This window comes from Copadichromis virginalis, linkage group LG23 (genome assembly GCF_057382275.1).
Source record: "Copadichromis virginalis isolate Kocher_CV1m ecotype Utaka linkage group LG23, C_Virginalis_male_GT1.1, whole genome shotgun sequence".
In the NCBI taxonomy this organism is placed as follows: Eukaryota; Metazoa; Chordata; class Actinopteri; order Cichliformes; family Cichlidae; genus Copadichromis; species Copadichromis virginalis.
Window position 1 is genome coordinate 28,306,630 of NC_140639.1, and position 21,258 is coordinate 28,327,887.

Sequence of the window (21,258 nt, forward strand, 5' to 3'; positions counted from 1 at the left end):
CTCTTCTTCTGCCTTCCTCCTATTAGTGTTGTTCCTGATGCAATCAGTACTGATAAACTTCACAGCAGAGGAAATGTGTGAAATATTCAAAGTATTCCAAGGGTTAGAGAAATCATCTAAATTATAAAAATGTAGGATATTAAAGTTGTTTACTTAAGAAAATGCTACATGTGAAGGTTTTCTGCCTTTTCGATGTAATGATCAACAATAAAACAGATTTGTTAAAAGTGCAGCTGGTGGAAAAAAAAACACTGACTGTTTTCTTGCACTTGGTATTTTCTTGCTGCTGAATTTACAACTTCCGACTGAAATGCAAACATGCGTTTATCCAAGTACGCACTGTTGGCCCAGCAAAAGCTAAACTGGAAAAACACGGCTATTTATAGTGTTTACAAATTTTATAAAGTATTGAAATGCATTTTTTTTTCTTCGCACATGAAGAATAAACCTCTCCAGTTTGGTATTTGCCCCAGTAAGTTGTTGAGTCCTGACTGCACCCCAGACTGATTAATAATAACACAACATTAAAAAACAAGAAAATGTTACTATGTTAACGAAGATCAATAAATGTATGTCATATTAATTATAATGAAAAGTTTTATTGCATTTTTCTCCTTATTTTACAAATATGATGCTTCTGGAACTTTATCTGTACAACACATTATGGACATTGATACTCTGACAAAAAAACCCACACATATCTAATATATATATATATAGTTATTTTTTCCATAATAAACTTTCCCAGTGTACAAATTTTTGACTTTAATCTGTTTTGTTTTTTGCCCAAACTGCTTTACTTTTTTCCTGATAGAAATATTTCTGACTCTATTTCTGACTATTCTTTTATTTATTACTACTATTTATCACATATAATATATACATAGATTTTTCTTTGGATTTTGTGTTTTTCGGTCTTCTGAAGCCTCCATATTATTTTCTACCTGTATTTCCAGGATCAGTTAAGGCAGACTTTTCTCCAGTTGTTTATGTAACACCAACTCTTTATCGTCATTGTTACACTTTGATCCAGCACTGCTCTATCTCACAGTGTTGGTGGAGGAGCAGTGTCTTCGGGTCCTGCACGTACGACAACTTTTTAGGTGGACAACAAGAAAAAGACAACCAGTTAGAGCAGAGATATGTTACAGCGCAAAGATGAATCACAAAGAAGAACTAAAGTAAAATAAAATGAAAAAAGTCTATCAGATTATATCTAAATAAAATTAATAAGTGAAAACAATGCAATATAATAAAATAATGCTGATAAACTTGTACAGAGTAATCTTTTGTGGATTCTTACCAGCATTTACAACAAATAAGGCCAAATGGGAACACCAGAATCCATACAAATGGTAAACTCAGTAATGCCCGATTCCCTAAAAAACATTTTAAATTATAAATTAATTTTGAAAGAACAATGTTTTCTAGTCTTTAAATACGTGTAAAAATGTATCAGTGGTTAAAAAAAGATGCACTACCGCAGTCTTTGTTGTTTGACATATATAAAAGGTAATATTTGATCATATATAATTTGTTGAGCTGATAACTCACTGAGTGGATTCAGGATTTTTGTCACTGTATTCATAGCTGACTGGGTTTTCCAGCTGACAGCTTATCAAACACTCTCTGTTTGCCTACAAATGAAGAGAAAAAAGGAGCCGATAAAGACACAGCATTCAAATAGATAACAAATCTCCTTTCTGTTGTTTTACTTATTTTCCCTCCAACTTACTGAATAAATTTCCATGAAGCTAAACATAATCATTTGATAGTCTGAATTTATTCTGTTTCTGATTCTTTGTTTGAAACATGTACCCTCATTGTTTGTTTGTTTTTTGTTTGTTTGTTTGTTTTTTGTGGGTGTGTGTGTCTATGGATTTGGACGTGCCAAGATCGGTGTAAGACCCAAATGCAAAAACAGGCAAATATTAACTGAAAATGCACATTTAATGTGGTTTATTCTTCAGGAAATACAAAATTCATGAGGAGTTCATCAGGTTGGACACACACAGGGGATAAAAACAGCTGATCAGTTAGGTGTACCACAAAGAAAGTTCAACACAGACAGGCTTTCTTTTGCTGGTTACAAAATGTAAAAGCCTGATCAGAGATAACAGGTTATCAAATTTCTCTTTTAAGATGGATTTTCTGCTTCCTATTTGTGCGCTCACATAAAAAGGGACATTTCACACATTAAGAGACACTTTTAGAGCACGGAGTGAGAGATCACTATCAGATGATGATTATTTTTTTAATCGCTGTTTGTTTCTTAACTGAAGGCTGCAAACTGGAGGTATGAAAATCTGGATAACTCTTCTCTGTGATGAATATAGTGTACAAAATTCAGCATTTAAGCTGTTATCTTCTTTGGTCTATAAGTGTATCCATATACAATATAGTATATATGTAATAAATTGAAGATCTTACTTGATGGTCACTGAAAGAAAACTCCGTCCCGGGTCATCCGTGGATCGGGTTTCCTCCGAGGCGTGGGCACCTATCAGCAGAGATTGTCCATAACCTATAGAACTCAAAGGAATATTCTCAAGTAACAGTCAGATATTTTCTCAAGTAATAGTCAAATATGATCAACGGTTAATTACGGCACCAGCCGGAGTACCGGGAGCAGTTTGGAAGAACAAGAAGACGCGGAGACTGTTCTAGATTGTCATCCCAAACTAACTCAAAGTTTATTTGTCATACAACAGTTTATATAGAGGAAAAAGGTTCGTGTGTCAGCAGATTCTCAGTTCAAACCGGTACAGACCAAATAAGGAAGCGTCTTCCTGCCCTCTGAGCAAAGAAGTATCCTTTGTATAGTTTATCAGTTCAGCTACAATTTATGATTATCCCAGCGAAATACACTCCAGGCATAGAATAAAGACTTCTTTCATTAGTGAATTCTGAAACAAACCACCTGGCCTTTAACAAGCCCTTTTCTAAGAGATAAGGAAGGGAGGATGGGAGTAAGGGAGTGATCTCTGTGGTATTTTCGACCTTGAGGTACCAGCCTGTGATTCTTACACATCAATTCTTGGGTCACAGAAAAAGAGAAAAACAACTAATAAATGGGCCTTATTGAGTAACAGTTTTCCTGTATAATATCACTATAAAACAATATCCTGTAAATGCTCCCATGGTGCTAAAATACATAACAGTCACTTTTGGTCTTTAAATACTGAAGAAAAAGCAAACAGTCCTTTATAAATTGTGTAAAGGCCAAATGCACATAAAGCTACGATAAAATGTCTTGAAAGTATTTAGATTAAAAAAGTTTTGTATTCATTAGGTTTGGATAAAATGACAAAAATAACCAACAGAGCTGTTATGCCGGCTTGTACACATACACGAGAGACACGAGAGTTCTTCTTTACTGATGTTTACTGTGCTTCTCTTAACGTACACAGGTACACCGTAGAACTGGTGAATACAAATGTACAAGAAAATTATATTTCAGCATTAAAACATATTACAAAATAAAACATACAAAATAAAATGAGTTAGTTACATTATCATTACAAGAGCTCCGCCTAGTGGTCAAATACTAACATTTCACCAACTGTTACACTCCCACCATCACACTATCGCAACAGCATGTGTGATCCTAAAGGAATTTGACCCAACAATGAACTTAGCGAAGGTTAACCAATAAACATTATGTTGAGTCTTTACTCTGCTTCAAGTAAAAGTATAGTCTTATGTATGGGTCTCTCTAAAATCGTCTTAGTTGTGTGCTTCCCCTTATTGTCTCTAGTAGAGTCACCGATGAGAAGCTTAACTTTTCTGACTCTGCCGTCAGCTCCTGGAGTGACTTCCACAACTTTGGCGAGTTTCCATTGATTTCTTGGAAGACAGTCTTCTTGTAATAACACAATGTCATTTAGTTTTGCATTTCTTCTGTTTTTATTCCATTTGCTTCTCTGTTGCAGGTTTAACAGATATTCCTTTCTCCACCTTGTCCAAAATACATTCGCCAAATATTGTACTCGTTTCCATCTTTTCTGGAGGTAGAGATCTTCTTTAGCGAATTCTCCAGGTGGTGGTGAGATCACTGCTGACTTCATCGTCAAAATATGGTTGGGTGTCAACGGCTCCAGTCCTACAGGGTCGTTGATAGACTCTACAGTTAGTGGTCGACTGTTTACTATTGCCATAGCTTCATACATGAACGTTCTCAATGATGAAGTGTCTAATCTTGAAGCTGACTGGTCAAGAATGGATTTCAGAACATTTCTTATTGTCCGAATCTGCCTCTCCCAGACTCCTCCCATGTGGCTAGAAGCAGGTGGGTTGAAAACGAAAGTTATTCCCAGCTCTTTGACTTTCTCTTGAGTTGCTTGCGTTAGAAGCTCGTTTCTTGCACCGATAAAATTGGTGCCTTGATCACAATGCAGCTGACCTACGTTGCCACGTATTGCTATGAAACAACGGAGTGCATTGAGAAAACAGTCTGCACTGAGATCATCTAGAACTTCTATATGTATAGCTCTCGAGCACATACATGTAAACAAGAGTCCATATCTCTTCAAGTCTTTCCTCCCTTCTTTTACACAGAATGGTCCGAAGCAGTCCATACCGCTGTATGTAAATGGAGGGGTAGCTTCCAGTCTTTCTGGTGGCAGGTCTCCCATCCTTTGTTCTTGATTGCCTTTCCTGTACTTTCTACATTTGACACATTTGTATATAAATGACGATACTTCAGTACTGCAGCCAATTACCCATATGCCATTGGACCGTATCTCATTTACTGTCATCCCTCGGCCTTGATGATGCGTCTTCTCATGAAAATGTTTGATGAGCAGGTGCGACACATGATGTTTCTTTGGCAGAATGGCTGGGTGTTTGATGTTGGGATGGATTGATGCTTTTGTAAGTCTTCCTCCTACCCTCAAGATATTGTGTTGATCAAGGAATGGACTTAACTGAAGTAGCTTTGAGTGAGATGGTCTGACTTCCTCCTTATCCTTTATGATCTTAATTTCCTTTCCAAATGCTTCTTGTTGAACTGTCTGTATGATGAACTCCTCGGCTTCTTTCCTTTCTTCCAACGTAGTACTTTCATTGGACATTTCCTTTGAGTTCTTTGCATACTTTACACGTCGTCTTAATCTTGCTATTGCTTTCACAACTCTCGTCCAATCTGAGAATTTTTCCAGTCGTTCTAAAATGGATTTCTCTTCTTTTGCCTTAACTGCGAATACCATTGTGACTTTGAGTTCTGGATCTTCGATACTGATCTCTTTCACTTTAGCATCTTCTTGTGGTATTGACTCTTCTTCAACACTTTTTTCAACAAAGTCCATCTCTAGCACATTAAGTATCTCGGCTGGAGTAAGTATTTCTTTGACTTTGTTTCTGCTTACAAAGTGAACTTCCGTTTTGAGCTTGTGAGCTGGTCCTACAGCTGGCAAGACTTGTCTAACAATAACACGATGGCTTACTCCTATTTCATCTTCACAATCACCTTCAGAGTCACTGTAGCCAATGATGCTCCAGCCAAGCAGAGATTTCTGTGCAAATGGCTGGTCTCGATCACCACTGACCACCGCTAGAGGGAGCAATGCTTGAGGACAGTTATATCCGATCAGTAGTCCAACTTCACAATCAAGCTTGGGAGCCATCTCCTTTGATAAATGTTTCAAATGTGACCAGTTCTCTGCTGTTTTGTTTGTGGGAATATGTGATCTGTTAGCAGGAATGTAGTCTCTGGTATAGCTTGTTGGTAGTTTGATTCTCGTTTCAGAGTAAATGCCTCTTACTTGTAAGTCCTTTAACTTGCTGCTTGAAACAACTTTTGTTTTGGACGTTATAGTGGAAATCTTGAGTTTAACTGGCTCTAACATGGCGTTGAGCGACTGAGCTGTGTCTTTCAAGATGAAAGTGGTGTCACTTTGAGTATCGAGCAAAGCATACACCAACTTTTCATTCTCTGGTTCATCCACAGTGGATACATAAACTGGGACAACTGAGGAAGTACAACCTTTTGACTTTTGTTGCACAACTCTGTTGGATGTAACTTGGTTAGATACTTGCTCTTGTACTTCAGAAACCTCTGTTTCCTGGTTAGCCTTAAATTGTTGTTGGCTATTCTTTCTTTGTTCCTTGTCTCTTTTCTCTCTGTCTTGATGTAGACAAGTTGGGTGAGGCTTTTGGCATTTGTCACACACACTTCTGGAAGTGCAGTTCTTAGAGTTATGACCAGTCTTGAGGCAACCAAAGCACAGTTTTTCAGACTGCACAAACTTTACTCTCTCTTCAACTGACTTGTCCATTATCTTGCGACATTTCTGAAGCGTGTGACCAGGTTTCTTACAAAAGAGACATGTGACATTTGTCCTTTCACTAGAGCTTGTACTAAGTGACTTAGCATTCAGCATGTAGTTTCTTTTGGGCTTGTCTTTGAATGCATGCTTGTCTTGTTCAGTTGGCTTTATTGCAGGCAGAGAAGTGATAGGATTACATGCAATTCTTGCTTCTTTATTCAGGAATTTGACAAAATGACTAAAATCTGGGAACATTCTGTGTTCATCTTGAAACTCTGTCACCATTCTGTTCCACCGTGCACTTAGCCAATCAGGCAGCTTTGCAGCTATCCTCTGATTTTCCACGCAGTCATGCAAAACTTGTAAACCTTGGACATAAGGTATGGCTGACTCAACACTGCTTAGAAAATCTGCAAACTCACGTAGATCTTTAGTGTCTTTGTTGTTAATTTTTGGCCATGACTGAATCTTGTCACGATATGATTTGCCTATCACAAAGGGATCTCCAAACCTGTCGTTGAGTATCTCCCAGGCAGCATGATAAGCGGTGTCTGTTCCAACCAGAAAGTGTCCTTCAATAGCCTTCTTCGCTGAACCTCCAACATACTTTCTCAGGAAGAATAGCTTTTCTTGAATTGGCAGATTCTTGCGGTCAACTAATGTTTGAAAAGACAACTTCCAGTCATTATACTGCAGTGGATCACCTGTGAAGACTGGAGGCTCTGGGATTGGGATTCTGTTTGCAGTGATAGCTTCAGCGAGCATCCTTACAAGATCAGTGGAGGGCGTTTCATTTGCACTACGAATTGCTGTTTGAGGGACAGAGGCTCGGAGAGGTGCAGTTTGTTGCGGAGCTCTAACTTGAGATGGGATGAATGGTTTCGAGTTCACATTTGGAAAGCTTGGTTGCGGGACGGAACTATCTTGTCTTACTTGGGAATGAACAGGAGATTTGTCTTCATCCTCACTATTCACACTTTCAGCATACACTTTCAATCTTGCTTGTGCTGCATTACGCTTTTGCAATTCTCTCAAAAGTTCCACTTCCTTTCTCTTTTCATCTAACCTTGTCTTTATTGAGGTGCTCTCAGTTAGAAATTGAGCTCTTTTCCTTGCATCCTCAACTTCAAGTTCTCTGATTTCTTCCTCACACTGATGCTGTGTTTTCATTATTTTAATGACTTCTTCTGTAGCTGCTACATCAGCTGCAGCTTCTTGTCTTTGTTGTAGTGTGACCAGATATGATTGCTTTGACATCCCAGAGATAGACCTTGACTTATATGTGATCCTTGAAGAAGCACTGGATGAACTGCTGTCATACACGGACTCTGAATCAGGCCAGGGTATACTATTTGGATCACCATCTTCTTCTAAAAGGCACCGAGCCTTTGCTCTGGCAGTTTCACTGATAGCCATGCACACATCACATCTTCTGCGCATTTCAATATCAGGACTTTGTATTTTTCTGATCTCATCATGAATGTTACAGATGTCAGTCATACTAGTGTCTATAACACTTACAGCTTCAGGTATTAACTCAATGTCTTTACTCTTCACCATTCTTTTAAATAAGTTTATGTGGTATTTCCACTTCTTGTAAACTCGCTCAAAATTGTTTGTCAAGTCATTTAACTTGGCTTCTTGTAAGGATTGTCCCTTTTCAGTGAGAGTGCGTGTGCGCTGGCTTCTGCGTAAGCTTTCTGACTGTGTGCCTTCAGTAAATACTGAGCACTGTGGAGTTTCTTCTCCATTTGTCTGCTCTTTACTTTCATCATTTTGAAAATTATCATCAGCACTTTCTTCTTCAGTGGGCTGTATTGCATCTTCATTTTCATCTGCCATGTTGTCTTAATAGTATTTTCACTTGACTTTAACATTTACTTGATAAATCTTGATTTTAGCTGCTCCTTAATATGAAAGGTCACTTTGAATTTCAAATGGAACTGAGGCTTGATAACAATTTACAAGTGCTTTGTTACTTCCAAGACACGGACTTTTGTGCTTGCTTGACTATTTTTCACTTGTTAGCTTGCTTCTTTACGTATTCAATGCATTTGCTGGAGCATGTGATACTTCTCTTGCTAGTAGCTTCTCTTGCTAGTAGCGTCGGTCCAACCATCTCGTTGCCTTCTCCGGAGCAGTGGAGTGTTCTACTATGCCGGCTTGTACACATACACGAGAGACACGAGAGTTCTTCTTTACTGATGTTTACTGTGCTTCTCTTAACGTACACAGGTACACCGTAGAACTGGTGAATACAAATGTACAAGAAAATTATATTTCAGCATTAAAACATATTACAATATAAAATTCACAAAATATAAACAAACATACCACTTTGGCCTGCAAGTAGACAAACCGGTGTAACTGGAACTTAGGGCTTATTTCTTCTTTCTTAGCTTGACTTTTACACGGCTAGACCGTCACCATGCGCAGCTTCTCTGACCTTACTTCCCAAAACAGGAAGTGACCTCTGCCCTTACCTTATACTTACAAAATTAACTAGTTACTTTCCATGTATCAAATTAACTGTACACCAATCCAGTAGGCAAAAAAGGAAAATGTTAACATGCTCAACACAAAAATAAAACATACAAAATAAAATGAGTTAGTTACATTATCATTACAAGAGCTCCGCCTAGTGGTCAAATACTAACATTTCACCAACTGTTACAGCTGTCATGTGATTCAATAATCAGATCCTGTTTATACCTGTGTGATGTTGAACTGACTGGTTGGACACTGTTTCACCATGTCACCTATCCTCCAGTAATAGGTGATCGGTTTGGCGTCATCTGTCACGTTGGGTTCACAAGTGAGAGTACAGTAGGTCATCTCAGGGTGGCACCATGTGGACACAGTAGGATTAGGGACAGTGGTTGGTAGAAAAGGGAGAAAACCAGCAAGAATTTGACTTAAAATCAGGTGAACTAGTTCGTGCTAGCTAGAGTATGAATTCCTCCTCCCACTTACTGATAACAATGATTTCCGTTGTGCTCATGACTTCATCATTAATCTCCGCCGTGTAGCTGCCGCTGTCGTTTAGAGCCAGGTTTGAGATCGTCAGGACCCCAGTGGAGGTATCCACCTCACAGCCATCTAAAAGTATGAAGTGAAGGTATCATCATGGATCATTTCAATATATTAGCACAGAAATTACCTTAAACTTCATAGTTTAAGGTGCTAACCAGTAGATGAAATTTACATCACTGGAATCCGAGAGTTATTTATACCTCATAACACTTTGAACAAAAAACCTACCCCAAAGAATCTACTTAGCCTGTTAATGAAGGCTTAAGTTACACACTCCTTGCAACCTCTGGTTGCTATTGAAAGATATTTTGTCTCTGACTAATCGGTGAGTGTTTGCTGAAGGTCCCTGGATGTCCCTGGGTGAATACTCACAAAGAGGGTTCTTCACCACAAACCTCCTGGTGACAGAAAATTAATTCTGTCCATCTTGGTGTAGCAAGTACAGTGGCTGAAGCATTCACTCAGTCATCCAAGTGACTTCTTCAGGTCTTTTTCAGTGAAGTCACCGAAAAAGAGCGAAGAAGTCACTTGGACGAGAGACTTCTACTCACTGAATATGTTATGTTCAGATGGACAGAATCAACTTACTGGGATTTTCAAGACTGCTTGTGATTGCTTTAGTCAACATCAGATTGACGTGGAAACCAATAGTTTGCATAAAGGTGGTGAATTGTCTGTGTGACTTAAAATGTAAATAACTTGCCAACTACCCACGCAGTGGAAGTCAAAGTTGAAAAAATGCAGGTACTTTTCTGCCTTACCTGCAAAATTAACATGTTTCAAAAGCTGCAACATTTACTTTGAAGGCAAACGAGCTCTGTTTCCAGTTTGTGTCACACTTTTGAGTTTTACATCCGCTTGGGGCTGCTAATGACCAAACCAGTTGCAAGGAGGTTTTCAGTGGAGCACCAAACACCTCTTTTGCGACCAATTTCACCTTTCTACAGTCAGCAAATTCCCACAACTACTTGCCACCCAATCAGTCAGAGAAAACACATTTTTATGTGGCAACCGATGGTTGTCAGGCAGTCAACAACTAGTCTCTTGGTTTGCGTAAATATGTCCCTTAAAATATTATTTGAGCAAAGGTTTACGTTTATTTAAAGGTCGTCAGTACCAAAACCTTCATGTTTGGTGTAACTTCAGGGGTTAAATTAAAGGAAAGATTTAAGGATACTTTTAGGCTTTGTAGTTTTACAATGAGAGTCATGACTTTTTTCTAAATACGCTACATACAAACATTAAAAATATGTAATCTGTGCATGTATATGGATTTCAGTCTTGAGTGAATGTACCTCGGAAGTGCCAGGAGGTGAAACGTTGTTGTCTGGTCCACTCCAGAGCAACATCCTGATCATGTGTCCACTTGATCCTGGTGATGGAAGCAGGCACAGAGCCTGGTGTGAGGACGACTTTGTCACCCACTTTCTTGTAGACGCCTTCTTTCTCTGCAAAATCAACATATTAAGAGTTTCACATTCAATTCTTTAAATGCACAATTACTTTAATTTACAGTTTGGTCTTATGCAATGTAGACATTCAGGCTGTGGGGGCAGCAGTATAAGTGTAGATGCTCAGACCTCCCTCTTCTCATCCACCTCCTCCAAGTCTTTTGAAAATACACCGAGGCATTTCCAAGCCAACTGAGAGGGCTTGGAAGGATGTCTACTCTGAGATCTTCTCCTGTTTGTATCTGTGGTTATATTCTTTTGGTAACTACCCACAGCTCATGGTCATAGGTGAAAGCATGGCTCGACCGGCCATCAGCAACAAACCTTCGCCCCAGTGAAAGCAGGAGATAATGAAGAGAATAGAATCACATCATCTGCAAACAGCAGAGATGAGATCCTGAGACCACCAAACATGATCTGCTCCATCCCTCGGCTGTGCCTAGAAATTACTTCCAGAATCAATGACAAAGGGGGTCCAACACCCACCATTGTGAGCCAAGCTCTAACTGTTGATCAGGGATCAAAACGCCTGTAACAAAAAGCCACTCTCGGAGCGTCCCCCACACAATCCCCTGACAATTGTAGTAGAATGTTGAAGTGCAAAAAAAAAGGTCAACAGGTTGATCAATTCCTCTTCAATCTGATATGATTAATGGTCAGATTCTCATCTCCAGCACCCTGACATAAACCTTTCCAGGGAGAGGTTAAGAAGCACGATACTCATGGAGTTGGAAGTCAGCACTGAGCAGATTTCCCTACCTGAATCTTTGCTTCAACACCACCCTTGAGTCTGGTTCCATGGCCAAACTCGACTCCTACCAGGAGGCTGTCTGTTACCCACCTCCAGAGTTTTATGGGCCAGAAAAGCTGGATAGGACTCCTTCTTCAGCTTGAAAGAACTCTTTACTTCTCATTTGGGGGTTTCTGCCATGGTAGACACCGACCACTGCATGAATCATTCTGACTCAGTGTCCGCAGCTTCCCCCAGAACGCTTTGAAAACTCTGACTGCTCTATTTTAATTTCCTTTTTTTATTTTTTAGCATTTCTATTACGTGTTACTGACTCTAGTCAGCTGTGGGAGGAATTTCAGCAAATTTAATTTACTCTATAAGAAAAGGCAAATTTATACTATTTACAGTACTTATTGATCACGCTAAATAGCTCAAGCAGCAGATCCACTGTAACTATTTATGAAATTATAGACATGAATTCCATGTGCAAAACAAAAATGTACAAACATTCATCTTGATAATACATCAGCCTTTTACAACGTTGCACTTTTATGTGATGAATTTATTTATTACATCACTAGTAAATGAAGTGAAATGAACAATACTTTGCACTGAAGTCTAAGTGAACATACTTGGGAAAACTGGTATTTAAATGGTTTGGGTTAGTATGCAAAAGTCAACATTATTTGAGTAATCACAGGTTTGTTAAGAATTTGCACCACTGAAAGATCCTCTTTTACAGCATAACACTGATTACCATCGAAGTACAGCAAGAATTCCCTTAGTGAAGTGAACCATTCACCACAGTCACAGGTTTCTGTCTTTAACAGTCTCAGAGTTTTTTCTTTCCTTGTTTGTACACATGGATTTCTCCAAAACATGTGTCAGTCATAATTACTGATAGGTTGCTTTACTGTAATAAGGAGCCTTATTTACAGTTGTGCAGCACTGGTTTGTCTCGTTGTTTCACAGAATTACGTTACCAAGATGTGATGGTAGCAAAAGTGTCCATTAGGGGTAACTGTGGAGTTGGCTGTCAGACTGTTAGAAAACTTGTGAAGCTGCTTCAAACCTTTCAGTGTTTCACAATGTTGTCACTAATTTTAATTATATTAATAAAATTGTAAGTGGTAGGTTACATCCCAAATATTTTATGTTATTACTATCATTATTTTTAATCAGGTTTGTAGCTTAACAGCACATTAAAATAATTAATTCAATTCATGAACATTTGTTTGTATGGCAGTGTTATTGTTATTGTGTATACTTAAAACTTAAAGCAGCACAAGCGAAGCCTCGGGCAACTCAAAACAAAAGTATGCACAGTACAGCTTACAGGATGTTAACACAGCATTCTGGATAGTAAACATATACAGGGTGGGCCATTTATATGGATACACCATAATAAAATGGGAATGGTTGGTGATATTAAAGTCCTGTTTGTGGCACATTAGTATATGTGAGGGGGCAAACGCCTCAAGATGGGTGGTGACCATGGTGGTCATTTAGAAGTCGGCCATCTTGGATAGAACTTTTGTTTTTCCAATAGGAAGAGGGCCATGTGACACATTAAACTTATTGGTAATGTCACAAGAAAAACAATGGTGTGCTTGGTTTCAACGTAAATTTATTCTTTCATGAGTTATTTACAAGTTTCTCTTTGTTCACAGCTATTGACATGTCGAAGAGGTTAACATGTGAGGAGCAGATCGAAATTGTGTTGATATCTGGTGAACGCAGTAACCGGGTCATTGCAGCAGATTTCAATGCAAGACACCCTACGAGACCACCCATCTCCCATGCTACAGTTAGCAAACTGCTTGTTAAGTTTGGTGAAACTGGTTCAGTGTTGGATTTGCCAAAATGTGGACGCAAGAAAACTGTCACTAATGAAGAAACATCAGTGGCTGTCCTAGCTTCATTCAGCAAGAGCCCACAGCGTAGCACTCGCCGCATGTCACTGGAGAGTGGCATTAGTCGAACATCCCTTCGGCGGATATTAGCTACTCACAAATGGCACCCTTATAAACTCCAGCTACTGCAGCATCTCAACGAGGATGACCCAGATCGGCGCACAGAATTTGCAGAATGGGCAAAACAAAAGTTGGAACAGGACCCTCAGTTCACACAGAAGATTTTGTTCAGTGATGAGGCAAACTTTTATGTGAATGGTGACGTTAACAAACAAAACCACCGCTATTGGTCTGACACTAACCCACATTGGATGGATCCCTCCAAGACTGTTGGAACAACAAAAGTGATGGTTTGGTGTGGTATATGGGGTACAACGATAGTGGGTCCATTCTTCATCAATGGAAACCTCAAGGCCACTGGATATTTGAAATTGCTACATGATGATGTGTTTCCCTCTTTATGCACTGAAGCTGGCATGTTCCCTGAGTTTTTCCAGCAAGATGGTGCACCACCACGTTATGGGTGCCAGGTCCGAGCATTCCTAGATGAACAGTTTCCTGGAAAGTGGATTGGTCGTCGTGGGCCAGTTGAATGGTCTCCCGATCTGACCCCCTTAGACTTTTATCTTTGGGGTCATCTGAAGGCAATTGTCTATGGTGTGAAGATACGAGATGTGCAGCACCTGAAACTACGGATACTGGATGCCTGTGCTGGCATTTCTCCTGCGGTGTTGCTATCAATGTGTGAAGAGTGGGAGAAGAAGGTTGCATTGACAATCCAACACAATCGGCAGCACATTGAACACATTTTATAAGTGGTCAGAAACTTGTAAATAACTCATGAAAGAATAAAGTTACATTGAAACCAAGCACACCATTGTTTTTCTTGTGACATTACCAATAAGTTTGATGTGTCACATGGCCCTCTTCCTTTTGGAAAAACAAAAGTTGTATCCAAGATGGCCGACTTCTAAATGGCCACCATGGTCACCACCCATCTTGAGGAGTTTGCCCCCTCACATACAGCGGGGAAAATAAGTATTTGACACATCAGCATTTTTATCAGTAAGGGGATTTCCAAGTGGACTATTGACACAACATTTCCACCAGATGTTGCCATCAAGCCAAATATTGAAGTCATACAATCAAATCAGAACATATAAGTATACAAGTTAAACCATAATAAATAAAGTGAAATGACACAGGGAATAAGTATTGAACACACTTTATTCAATACTTTGTAGAAAAGCCTTTGTTGGTGATTACAGCTTCTAGACGCCTCTTGTATGGATAGACCAGTCGTCTGCATTGCTCAGGAGTGATTCTGGCCCATTCTTCCACACAAACGGTCTTTAAATCTTGAAGGTTCCTTGGGCCTCTTTTATGAACTTTAATCTTCAGTTCTCTCCATAGATTTTCTATGGGATTTAGGTCAGGTGATTGACTGGGCCATTCAAGCAACTTGATTTTCTTTCTTTGAAACCACTTCATTGTTTCCTTGGCCTTGTGTTTGGGATCATTGTCTTGCTGAAATGTCCACCCTCTTTTCATTTTTAGCTTCCTGGTAGATGGCAGCAGATTTTTATCCAGAATGTCCCGGTACATCTCTCCATTCATCCTGCCTTCAATAATATGAAGTCTGCCAGTACCCCTTGCTGAAAAGCAGCCCCAAACCATGATGCTTCCACCCCCAAACTTGACTGTTGGTATGGTGTTCTTGGGGTGGTGAGCAGTGCCATTTCTTCTCCAAACATGGTGTGTAGAATGACTGCCAAAAAGTTCAATTTTGCTTTCATCTGACCATACTATAGTCGTCCAATAATCCACAGGCTTCTCCAAATGCTGTTGTGCAAATTTTAACCGAGCCTTGACATGCTTTTTGTTCAGCAATGGAGTCTTGCGTGGTGAGCGTGCATGGATGCCATGGCGGTTCAGTGCATTGCTTATAGTTTTCTTTGAAACAACAGTACCTGCTGATGCAAGGTCTTCCTGAAGTTCTGTCCGAGTGGTTCTTGGCTCTTGGAGAACCCTCCTGATTATTCTTTGGACTCCTCGGACAGGGATCTTGCGTGGAGCACCTGATCGTGGCAGGTTTATGGTGAACTGATGCACTTTCCATTTCCGGATAATGGCCCCCACAGTGCTCACAGGAACATTCAGCATTCTGGAAATGCACCTATAACCATTCCCATCAAAATGCTTTTCAACGATAAGATTACGAAGATCTTGAGAGAGTTCTTTGCTTTTACCCATCATGACGTCTTTCCTGTGTGCCTTCTGGGTAATGAGGAGCCTTTATAGGCCATCAATTAGGACTAAAGCAGCTGATATCAATTAGTACTGATAGGGGACAGGATTTCTCTATCAATACTGACAGATTTCAGGTGATCTCCTGGCTTTCTATGTCATTTTGCCCCTTGTTATCTCCATGTATTCAATACTTATTCCCTGTGTCATTTCACTTTATTTATTGTGGTTTAACTTGTATACTTATATGTTCTGATTTGATTGTATGACTTCAATATTTGGCTTGATGGCAACATCTGGTGGAAATGTTGTGTCAATAGTCCACTTGGAAATCCCCTTACTGATAAAAATGCTGATGTGTCAAATACTTATTTTCCCCGCTGTATGTTATTTGTCACTTCATTTGTTGTACCTGTAGCATTTTTTGTATGTATGACAACCAGTCCCGTGGTTGTGTTCGGTTGCCAAAAGTGCAGAGTATGACTTTAATCATGAATACAAACATTATATATAAACATGTTATATTTTTGTTTGCTTACCTGAAACTTTTACTTTGTACCAGTGGGACTGTTTCACTTTAGAGTGAAAAGTACACCAACCTGTCCCAGTCCTGTTTTTTCTAATTATCTATCAAACTTCCACACAGAGTATCCAAAACTCACCTGAGTTACCACCCAGCGTCTTCAAAGCCACTACCAGAATCATAAAACTCATACTACAGTAGTCAGAGAAGAATTACATGTGATAAATTCTGCAGCCCTTACCCTCAATCCTGTAACTCATAAAAGCATGAAATCAATTAAACAAGAAGCATGACATTACAGCTCCGATAAATCTCAATAATTTTATTGTCTTTGTTCTCATGATTTTACAAACATGATACTCGCCTCCAACAACAGCGCAGATAATCACAATTGAGCTCTTTTGGAAAAGTAATGAAGTTATGCACATTCACATCTATAAATACATGAAAAAAGGGGTTCAAAATGTCTGTTTTCTTCCATATGGAAAAGATATATATAAATCTTAGAAAGTTTGTATCTGTCTTGTGTGAAACTTGTATGAAAAGCATACAAGAGTGAAAACAGATATAAGATCCCTTGAAAAATTATATAAATGAAACTTGTATGTTTTGTATACTTACTACAACAATATATGAAAGTAATGAGAAAGTGTACGCTTTCATGAGTGAATCATATAAGCCTTATATGATTCACTATATGAAGTAGGCCACAAGTCTTTTATAAGTTTTTACTATTTCTTTTCCATATGGGCTACCACAGACCAAATAAAGCCCTTTTTTTGTACCTAAAGAATACATCACACGTGTCTGATCTTTGGCATGCTAGCATCAATCATCTGTAAGTCTGTATATTATTTTCTTCTACAGTTAAAGTCTGAACATTGAGCATGGAGACACTGCTGCCATGTTGTTTGTGTGTAAAGAAAATAAACATCTGTAAAAGTAGTCTTAATGTGTTCCAGTTCACCATCAACTTCACAGAAGAGGAAATTTCTGAAATATTCAAGGTATTCCAAGGGTTGGAAAAATCATTTGAATTATAAGAAATGTAAGGTATTAAAGTTGTTACTTACAAAAACTCTACATGTGAAGGTGTTCTGCCTTTTGGATGTAATGATCAACAGTAGATCAGACAGCATTTTGTACCCTTAACATGATTAAACCGTCACCATATGTGTCTTAACTCCCAGTGAAATTCAAGTTAATTGCAATAGTGCCACAGAATAACCTGCTCAGGGTGGAAGAACTCAAAGTTTAGGAACCAACTGATATCATACACATGGCACAAACACCTCCCCTCTTCTTCTGTAGCTCTGAAATATGAAAATGTGGCTGAGCATGGAAACAGGAGAAGTTTTTATTCAGAATTATAATTTTTTTTTTAAATGATAAAAGAGATCTTAAATGTGTTGCAGGTCCCCATTAGTGCATCAGTGTTTGGGCATTTAGCACCACTAGCAGTATTTCTCACTGCAGCACCAGGTGCTGAAACTCACGTCACCATTTTTAAGAAATCACCTGCTTTCAGCTGATCCTGAGAAGTGTTACAAAGCTTCAAAGTGAGTCCACTATCCTAGCCATTTGGTTGTGTCTCTCAGTGTACACACTCAAAGTTAGCATCTTACATCCTCCTAGGCTCCTCCCTCTGTGGATCGGTTGCTTAGGACCTGTTCTTGTTCTGCCATGATCAGAGTCTCTGCTTTCCTTTAAGTTGGCTTATTCAGCCGCTGGTAGGATTTGTTGATATCAGCCTCTTCTTCAGTGTTTCTGGTACATCCCATGCAGGGGCTTGGTCGACCATGACGGTTCATCGTTCCTGATGTGGTCATATCACTATCGTCCAACTTCACAGCAGATGAAATGTGTGAAATAGTCAAAGTATTCCAAGGGTTAGAGAAATCATTTGAATTATAAAAATGTAGGCTATTAAAGTTGTTCATTTACAAAACCTCTACATGTGAAGGTGTTCTACCTTTTGGGTATAATGAAAAAAAAATGTTTTCTTAGATTTGGTATTTTCTTGCTGCTGGATTTACAACATCCGACTGATGCTTCTGCAATCCAAAATGTAACTGTCGAACACATTATGGCTATTTGTAAAAAAACAAAAACAAATGTAATACACACACACACACACACACACACACACACACACACACACACACACACATATATGTATATATATGTATATATAAGAAAAAACTGTGATTTTTCCCAATGTAGTGGATTCAGGATTTTTTCACTGTATTCATGGCTGACTGGGTTTTCCAGCTGACAGCTTATCAAATACTCTGTGTTTTCCTACAAATGAAGAGAAAAAGGGAGCTAATGAACACACACAAACGCACACACACAGCATTTTGAATAAATAACAGAGTTCCTTTTTATTGTTTAACTTTTTTTAAGCATATATTGAATTTGACTGAATTTTTGTTTTTTTACAGTGGGGCTCAGGGGTGCCAGAATATGCCCAGATTTCCCTCCAACTTATTGAAATAATTTCCATGAAGCTAAAGATAATCATTTGACAGTTCACTCTGTGACTAATCTGTACATATTTCTGACTATATATTCTTATATTTATTATTTATTACGTATAAATTATATACATATGTTTTGAGGGTGTTCTTGTTTTTGTTCCTCTGACCCCTCCGCATTATTCACTTCCTGTGTTTCCAGGATCAGTTAAGGCTTTTCTCCAGTGGTTTATGTAACACCAACTCTTCTTCATCCTCATTGTCACAGTTTGATCCAACACTGCTCTATCTCACAGTGTTGATGGTGGTGGAGCGGTGGTGACTTCGGGTCCTGCGGGTACAACAACTTTTTAGGTGGACAAGAAGAAAAAGACACCAGTTAGAGCAGGGGTACGTTACAGAGCAAAGCGGAATCACAAAAAACTAAAGTAAAATAAAATGAAGTCCATCTGATCATAGCTAAATAAAATTAATAAGTGAAAAACAAATAAACAGTACAATAAAATAATGCTGATAAACATGCACAGAGTAATCTTGTGTGGATTCTTACCAGCATTTACAACAAATAAGGCCAAACAGGAACACCAGAATCCATACAAATGGTAAGCTCAGTAAAGCTCGATTCCCTAAGAAAATATAAAAAGATTAAATTAAGTTTACACAAACAATCTGTTCCAGTCTTTACATGTGAAAATGTATCAGTAATTAATAGATACACTACCACAGTCTGTGCTGTTTTAGTAATATAAAAGTTTATATTTTACTTATATATAATTTGTTGAGCTGATAACTCACTGATTAAGAGTGGATTCAGGATTTTTTCACTGTATCCATAGCTGACTGGGTTTTCCAGCTGACAGCTTATCAAATACTCTGTGTTTTCCTACAAATGAAAAGAAAAAGGGAGCTAATGAATACACACACACGCACACACACAGCATTTTGAATAAATAACAGAGTTCTTTTTTATTGTTTAACTTTTTTTAAGCATATATTGAATTTGACTGAATTTTTTTTTTTTTACAGTGGGGCTCAGGGGTGCCAGAATATGCCCAGATTTCCCTCCAACTTATTGAAATAATTTCCATGAAGCTAAAGATAATCATTTGACAGTTCACTCTGTTTCTGATTCTGTTTTTGTAACATGTTTTTTGTTTGTGTGTGGATTTGGATGTGCCAACATCAGTGTAATCCTTGTGAATTTTCATTAGTGCTGTCATGAGAGTTGCAGAAAGAAGAGCCAAATACAGACTCCAAAAACAGGCAAATACTAACTGAAAACACACATTTAATGTGGTTAAGTCTACAGGAAATAGGGGATAAAAACAGTTGATTAGCTAGGTTTACCACAGAGAACGGTTTTCTTTTGCCTAAGAAAACTGTAATAAAGTGTAAAAGCCTGATCAGAGATAACAGGTTATCAAATTTCTCTTTTAAGCTGGACTTTCTGCTTCCAGCTATTTGTGCACTCACAAAAAAAGGGACCTTTCACACATCAAGAGACACTTTTAGAGCACAAAGGGATCCCTATGAGAGATCACTATGAGATGATGATTATTTTTTTAATCGCTGCTGTTTGTTTCTCAAATGAAGGCTGAATACTGGAGGTCCAAACTCTTCTGAATACACTGTACAAAATTCAGCATTTAAGCTGTTATCTTCTTTGGTCTATAAGTGTTGCCATATACAATGCAGTATACATGTATATGTAATAAACTAAAGCTTTTACTTGACTTTTAGTCACTTTTGGTCTTTAAATAATGAAGGAAAAGCAAACAGGTTCTTTATACATTGTGTAAAGGCCAAATGCACATAAAGCTGCGATAAAATGTCTTGAAAGTATTTAGATAAAAAAAATTTTTTGGATTCATTAGGTTTGGATAAAATGACAAAAATAACCAACAGAGCTGTCATGTGATTCAATAATCAGATCCTGTTTATACCTGTGTGATGTTGAACTGACTGGTTGGACACTGTATCACCATGTCACCTATCCTCCAGTAATAGGTGATCGGTTTGGCATCATCTGTCACGTTGGGTTCACAAGTGAGAGTACAGTAGGTCATCTCAGGGTGGCACCATGTGGACACAGTAGGATTAGGGACAGTGGCTGGTAGAAAAGGGAGAAAACCAACAAGGATTTAACATAAAATCAGGTGAACTAGTCCGTGCTAGCTAGAGTATGAATTCCTCCTCCCACTTACTGATAACAATGATTTCCGTTGTGCTCATGACTTCATCATTAATCTCCGCCGTGTAGCTGCCGCTGTCGTTTAGAGCCAGGTTTGAGATCGTCAGGACCCCAGTGGAGGTATCCACCTCACAGCCATCTAAAAGTATGAAGTGAATGTATCATCATGGATCATTTCAATATATTAGCACAGAAATTACCTTAAACTTCATAGTTTAAGGTGCTAACCAGTAGATGAAATTTACATCACTGGAATCCGAGTTATTTATACCTCATAACACTTTGAACAAAAAACCTACCCCAAAGAATCTACTTAGCCTGTTAATGAAGGCTTAAGTTACACACTCCTTGCAACCTCTGGTTGCTATTGAAAGATATTTTGTCTCTGACTAGTCGGTGAGTGTTTGCTGAAGGTCCTTGGATG

The 21,258-nt window shown here is 38.6% G+C and overlaps 3 protein-coding genes across 5 annotated transcripts; all 3 read right to left on the reverse strand.

The window, feature by feature from the left end:
- Nucleotides 1-543: 543 nt before the first annotated feature.
- On the reverse strand, nucleotides 544-9,140 carry LOC146681079 (uncharacterized). 3 transcript variants are annotated; one of them, XR_014917830.1, is made up of 5 exons: nucleotides 8,979-9,140; nucleotides 2,431-2,524; nucleotides 1,555-1,637; nucleotides 1,304-1,379; nucleotides 544-1,095 (listed from the first exon to the last, which is right to left on the reverse strand). XR_014917830.1 is itself a non-coding variant. In XM_085447369.1 (5 exons), the coding sequence occupies exon 2, from the start codon at nucleotides 8,106-8,108 to the stop codon at nucleotides 3,672-3,674; it is 4,437 nt and encodes a 1,478-aa protein (XP_085303495.1). In that variant the 5' UTR covers nucleotides 8,109-8,514; nucleotides 8,601-8,928; the 3' UTR covers nucleotides 545-1,095; nucleotides 1,304-1,379; nucleotides 1,555-1,637; nucleotides 2,431-3,671. The 3 variants fall into 3 exon arrangements, 2 of the variants coding, with proteins under 2 accessions (XP_085303495.1, XP_085303494.1); XM_085447369.1 differs by lacking the exon at nucleotides 8,979-9,140 and adding an exon at nucleotides 8,601-8,928 and having other exon boundaries at nucleotides 545-1,095; nucleotides 2,431-8,514; XM_085447368.1 differs by lacking the exon at nucleotides 8,979-9,140 and having other exon boundaries at nucleotides 545-1,095; nucleotides 2,431-8,928.
- A 70-nt stretch (nucleotides 9,141-9,210) lies between these two features.
- Nucleotides 9,211-16,357, reverse strand: LOC146681080 (uncharacterized). The gene is made up of 3 exons (XM_085448763.1): nucleotides 16,306-16,357; nucleotides 10,595-10,747; nucleotides 9,211-9,365 (listed from the first exon to the last, which is right to left on the reverse strand). Exons 1-3 carry the CDS (start codon nucleotides 16,355-16,357, stop codon nucleotides 9,211-9,213), a joined length of 360 nt encoding a protein of 119 aa, XP_085304889.1.
- Nucleotides 16,358-19,177: 2,820 nt separating this feature from the next.
- LOC146681081 (uncharacterized) lies at nucleotides 19,178-20,939 on the reverse strand. Its single transcript, XM_085447372.1, has 4 exons — nucleotides 20,848-20,939; nucleotides 20,587-20,753; nucleotides 19,439-19,526; nucleotides 19,178-19,269 (listed from the first exon to the last, which is right to left on the reverse strand). Exons 1-4 carry the CDS (start codon nucleotides 20,873-20,875, stop codon nucleotides 19,190-19,192), a joined length of 363 nt encoding a protein of 120 aa, XP_085303498.1. The 5' UTR covers nucleotides 20,876-20,939; the 3' UTR covers nucleotides 19,178-19,189.
- Between the last annotated feature and the right edge of the window lie 319 nt (nucleotides 20,940-21,258).

What these genes read in the sequence shown, in the direction of transcription:
- LOC146681079 (XM_085447369.1), bottom strand. Translation starts at nt 8,108, where the DNA reads ATGGCAGATGAAAATGAAGATGCAATACAGCCCACTGAAGAAGAAAGT.
- LOC146681080 (XM_085448763.1), bottom strand. Translation starts at nt 16,357, where the DNA reads ATGAGTTTTATGATTCTGGTAGTGGCTTTGAAGACGCTGGGTGGTAAC. An exon ending in GACGCTGGGTGGTAACTCAG is followed by an intron (nt 10,748 to 16,305) that starts GTGAGTTTTGGA and finishes TTGATTTTGCAG; the next exon opens with AGAAAGAAGGCGTCTACAAG. An exon ending in CACCTCCTGGCACTTCCGAG is followed by an intron (nt 9,366 to 10,594) that starts GTACATTCACTC and finishes TCATACTTTTAG; the next exon opens with ATGGCTGTGAGGTGGATACC.
- LOC146681081 (XM_085447372.1), bottom strand. Translation starts at nt 20,875, where the DNA reads ATGAGCACAACGGAAATCATTGTTATCA. An exon ending in GTCAGTTCAACATCACACAG is followed by an intron (nt 19,527 to 20,586) that starts GTATAAACAGGA and finishes TTTCATTTGTAG; the next exon opens with GAAAACACAGAGTATTTGAT. An exon ending in CCTGAATCCACTCTTAATCA is followed by an intron (nt 19,270 to 19,438) that starts GTGAGTTATCAG and finishes ATATTTTCTTAG; the next exon opens with GGAATCGAGCTTTACTGAGC.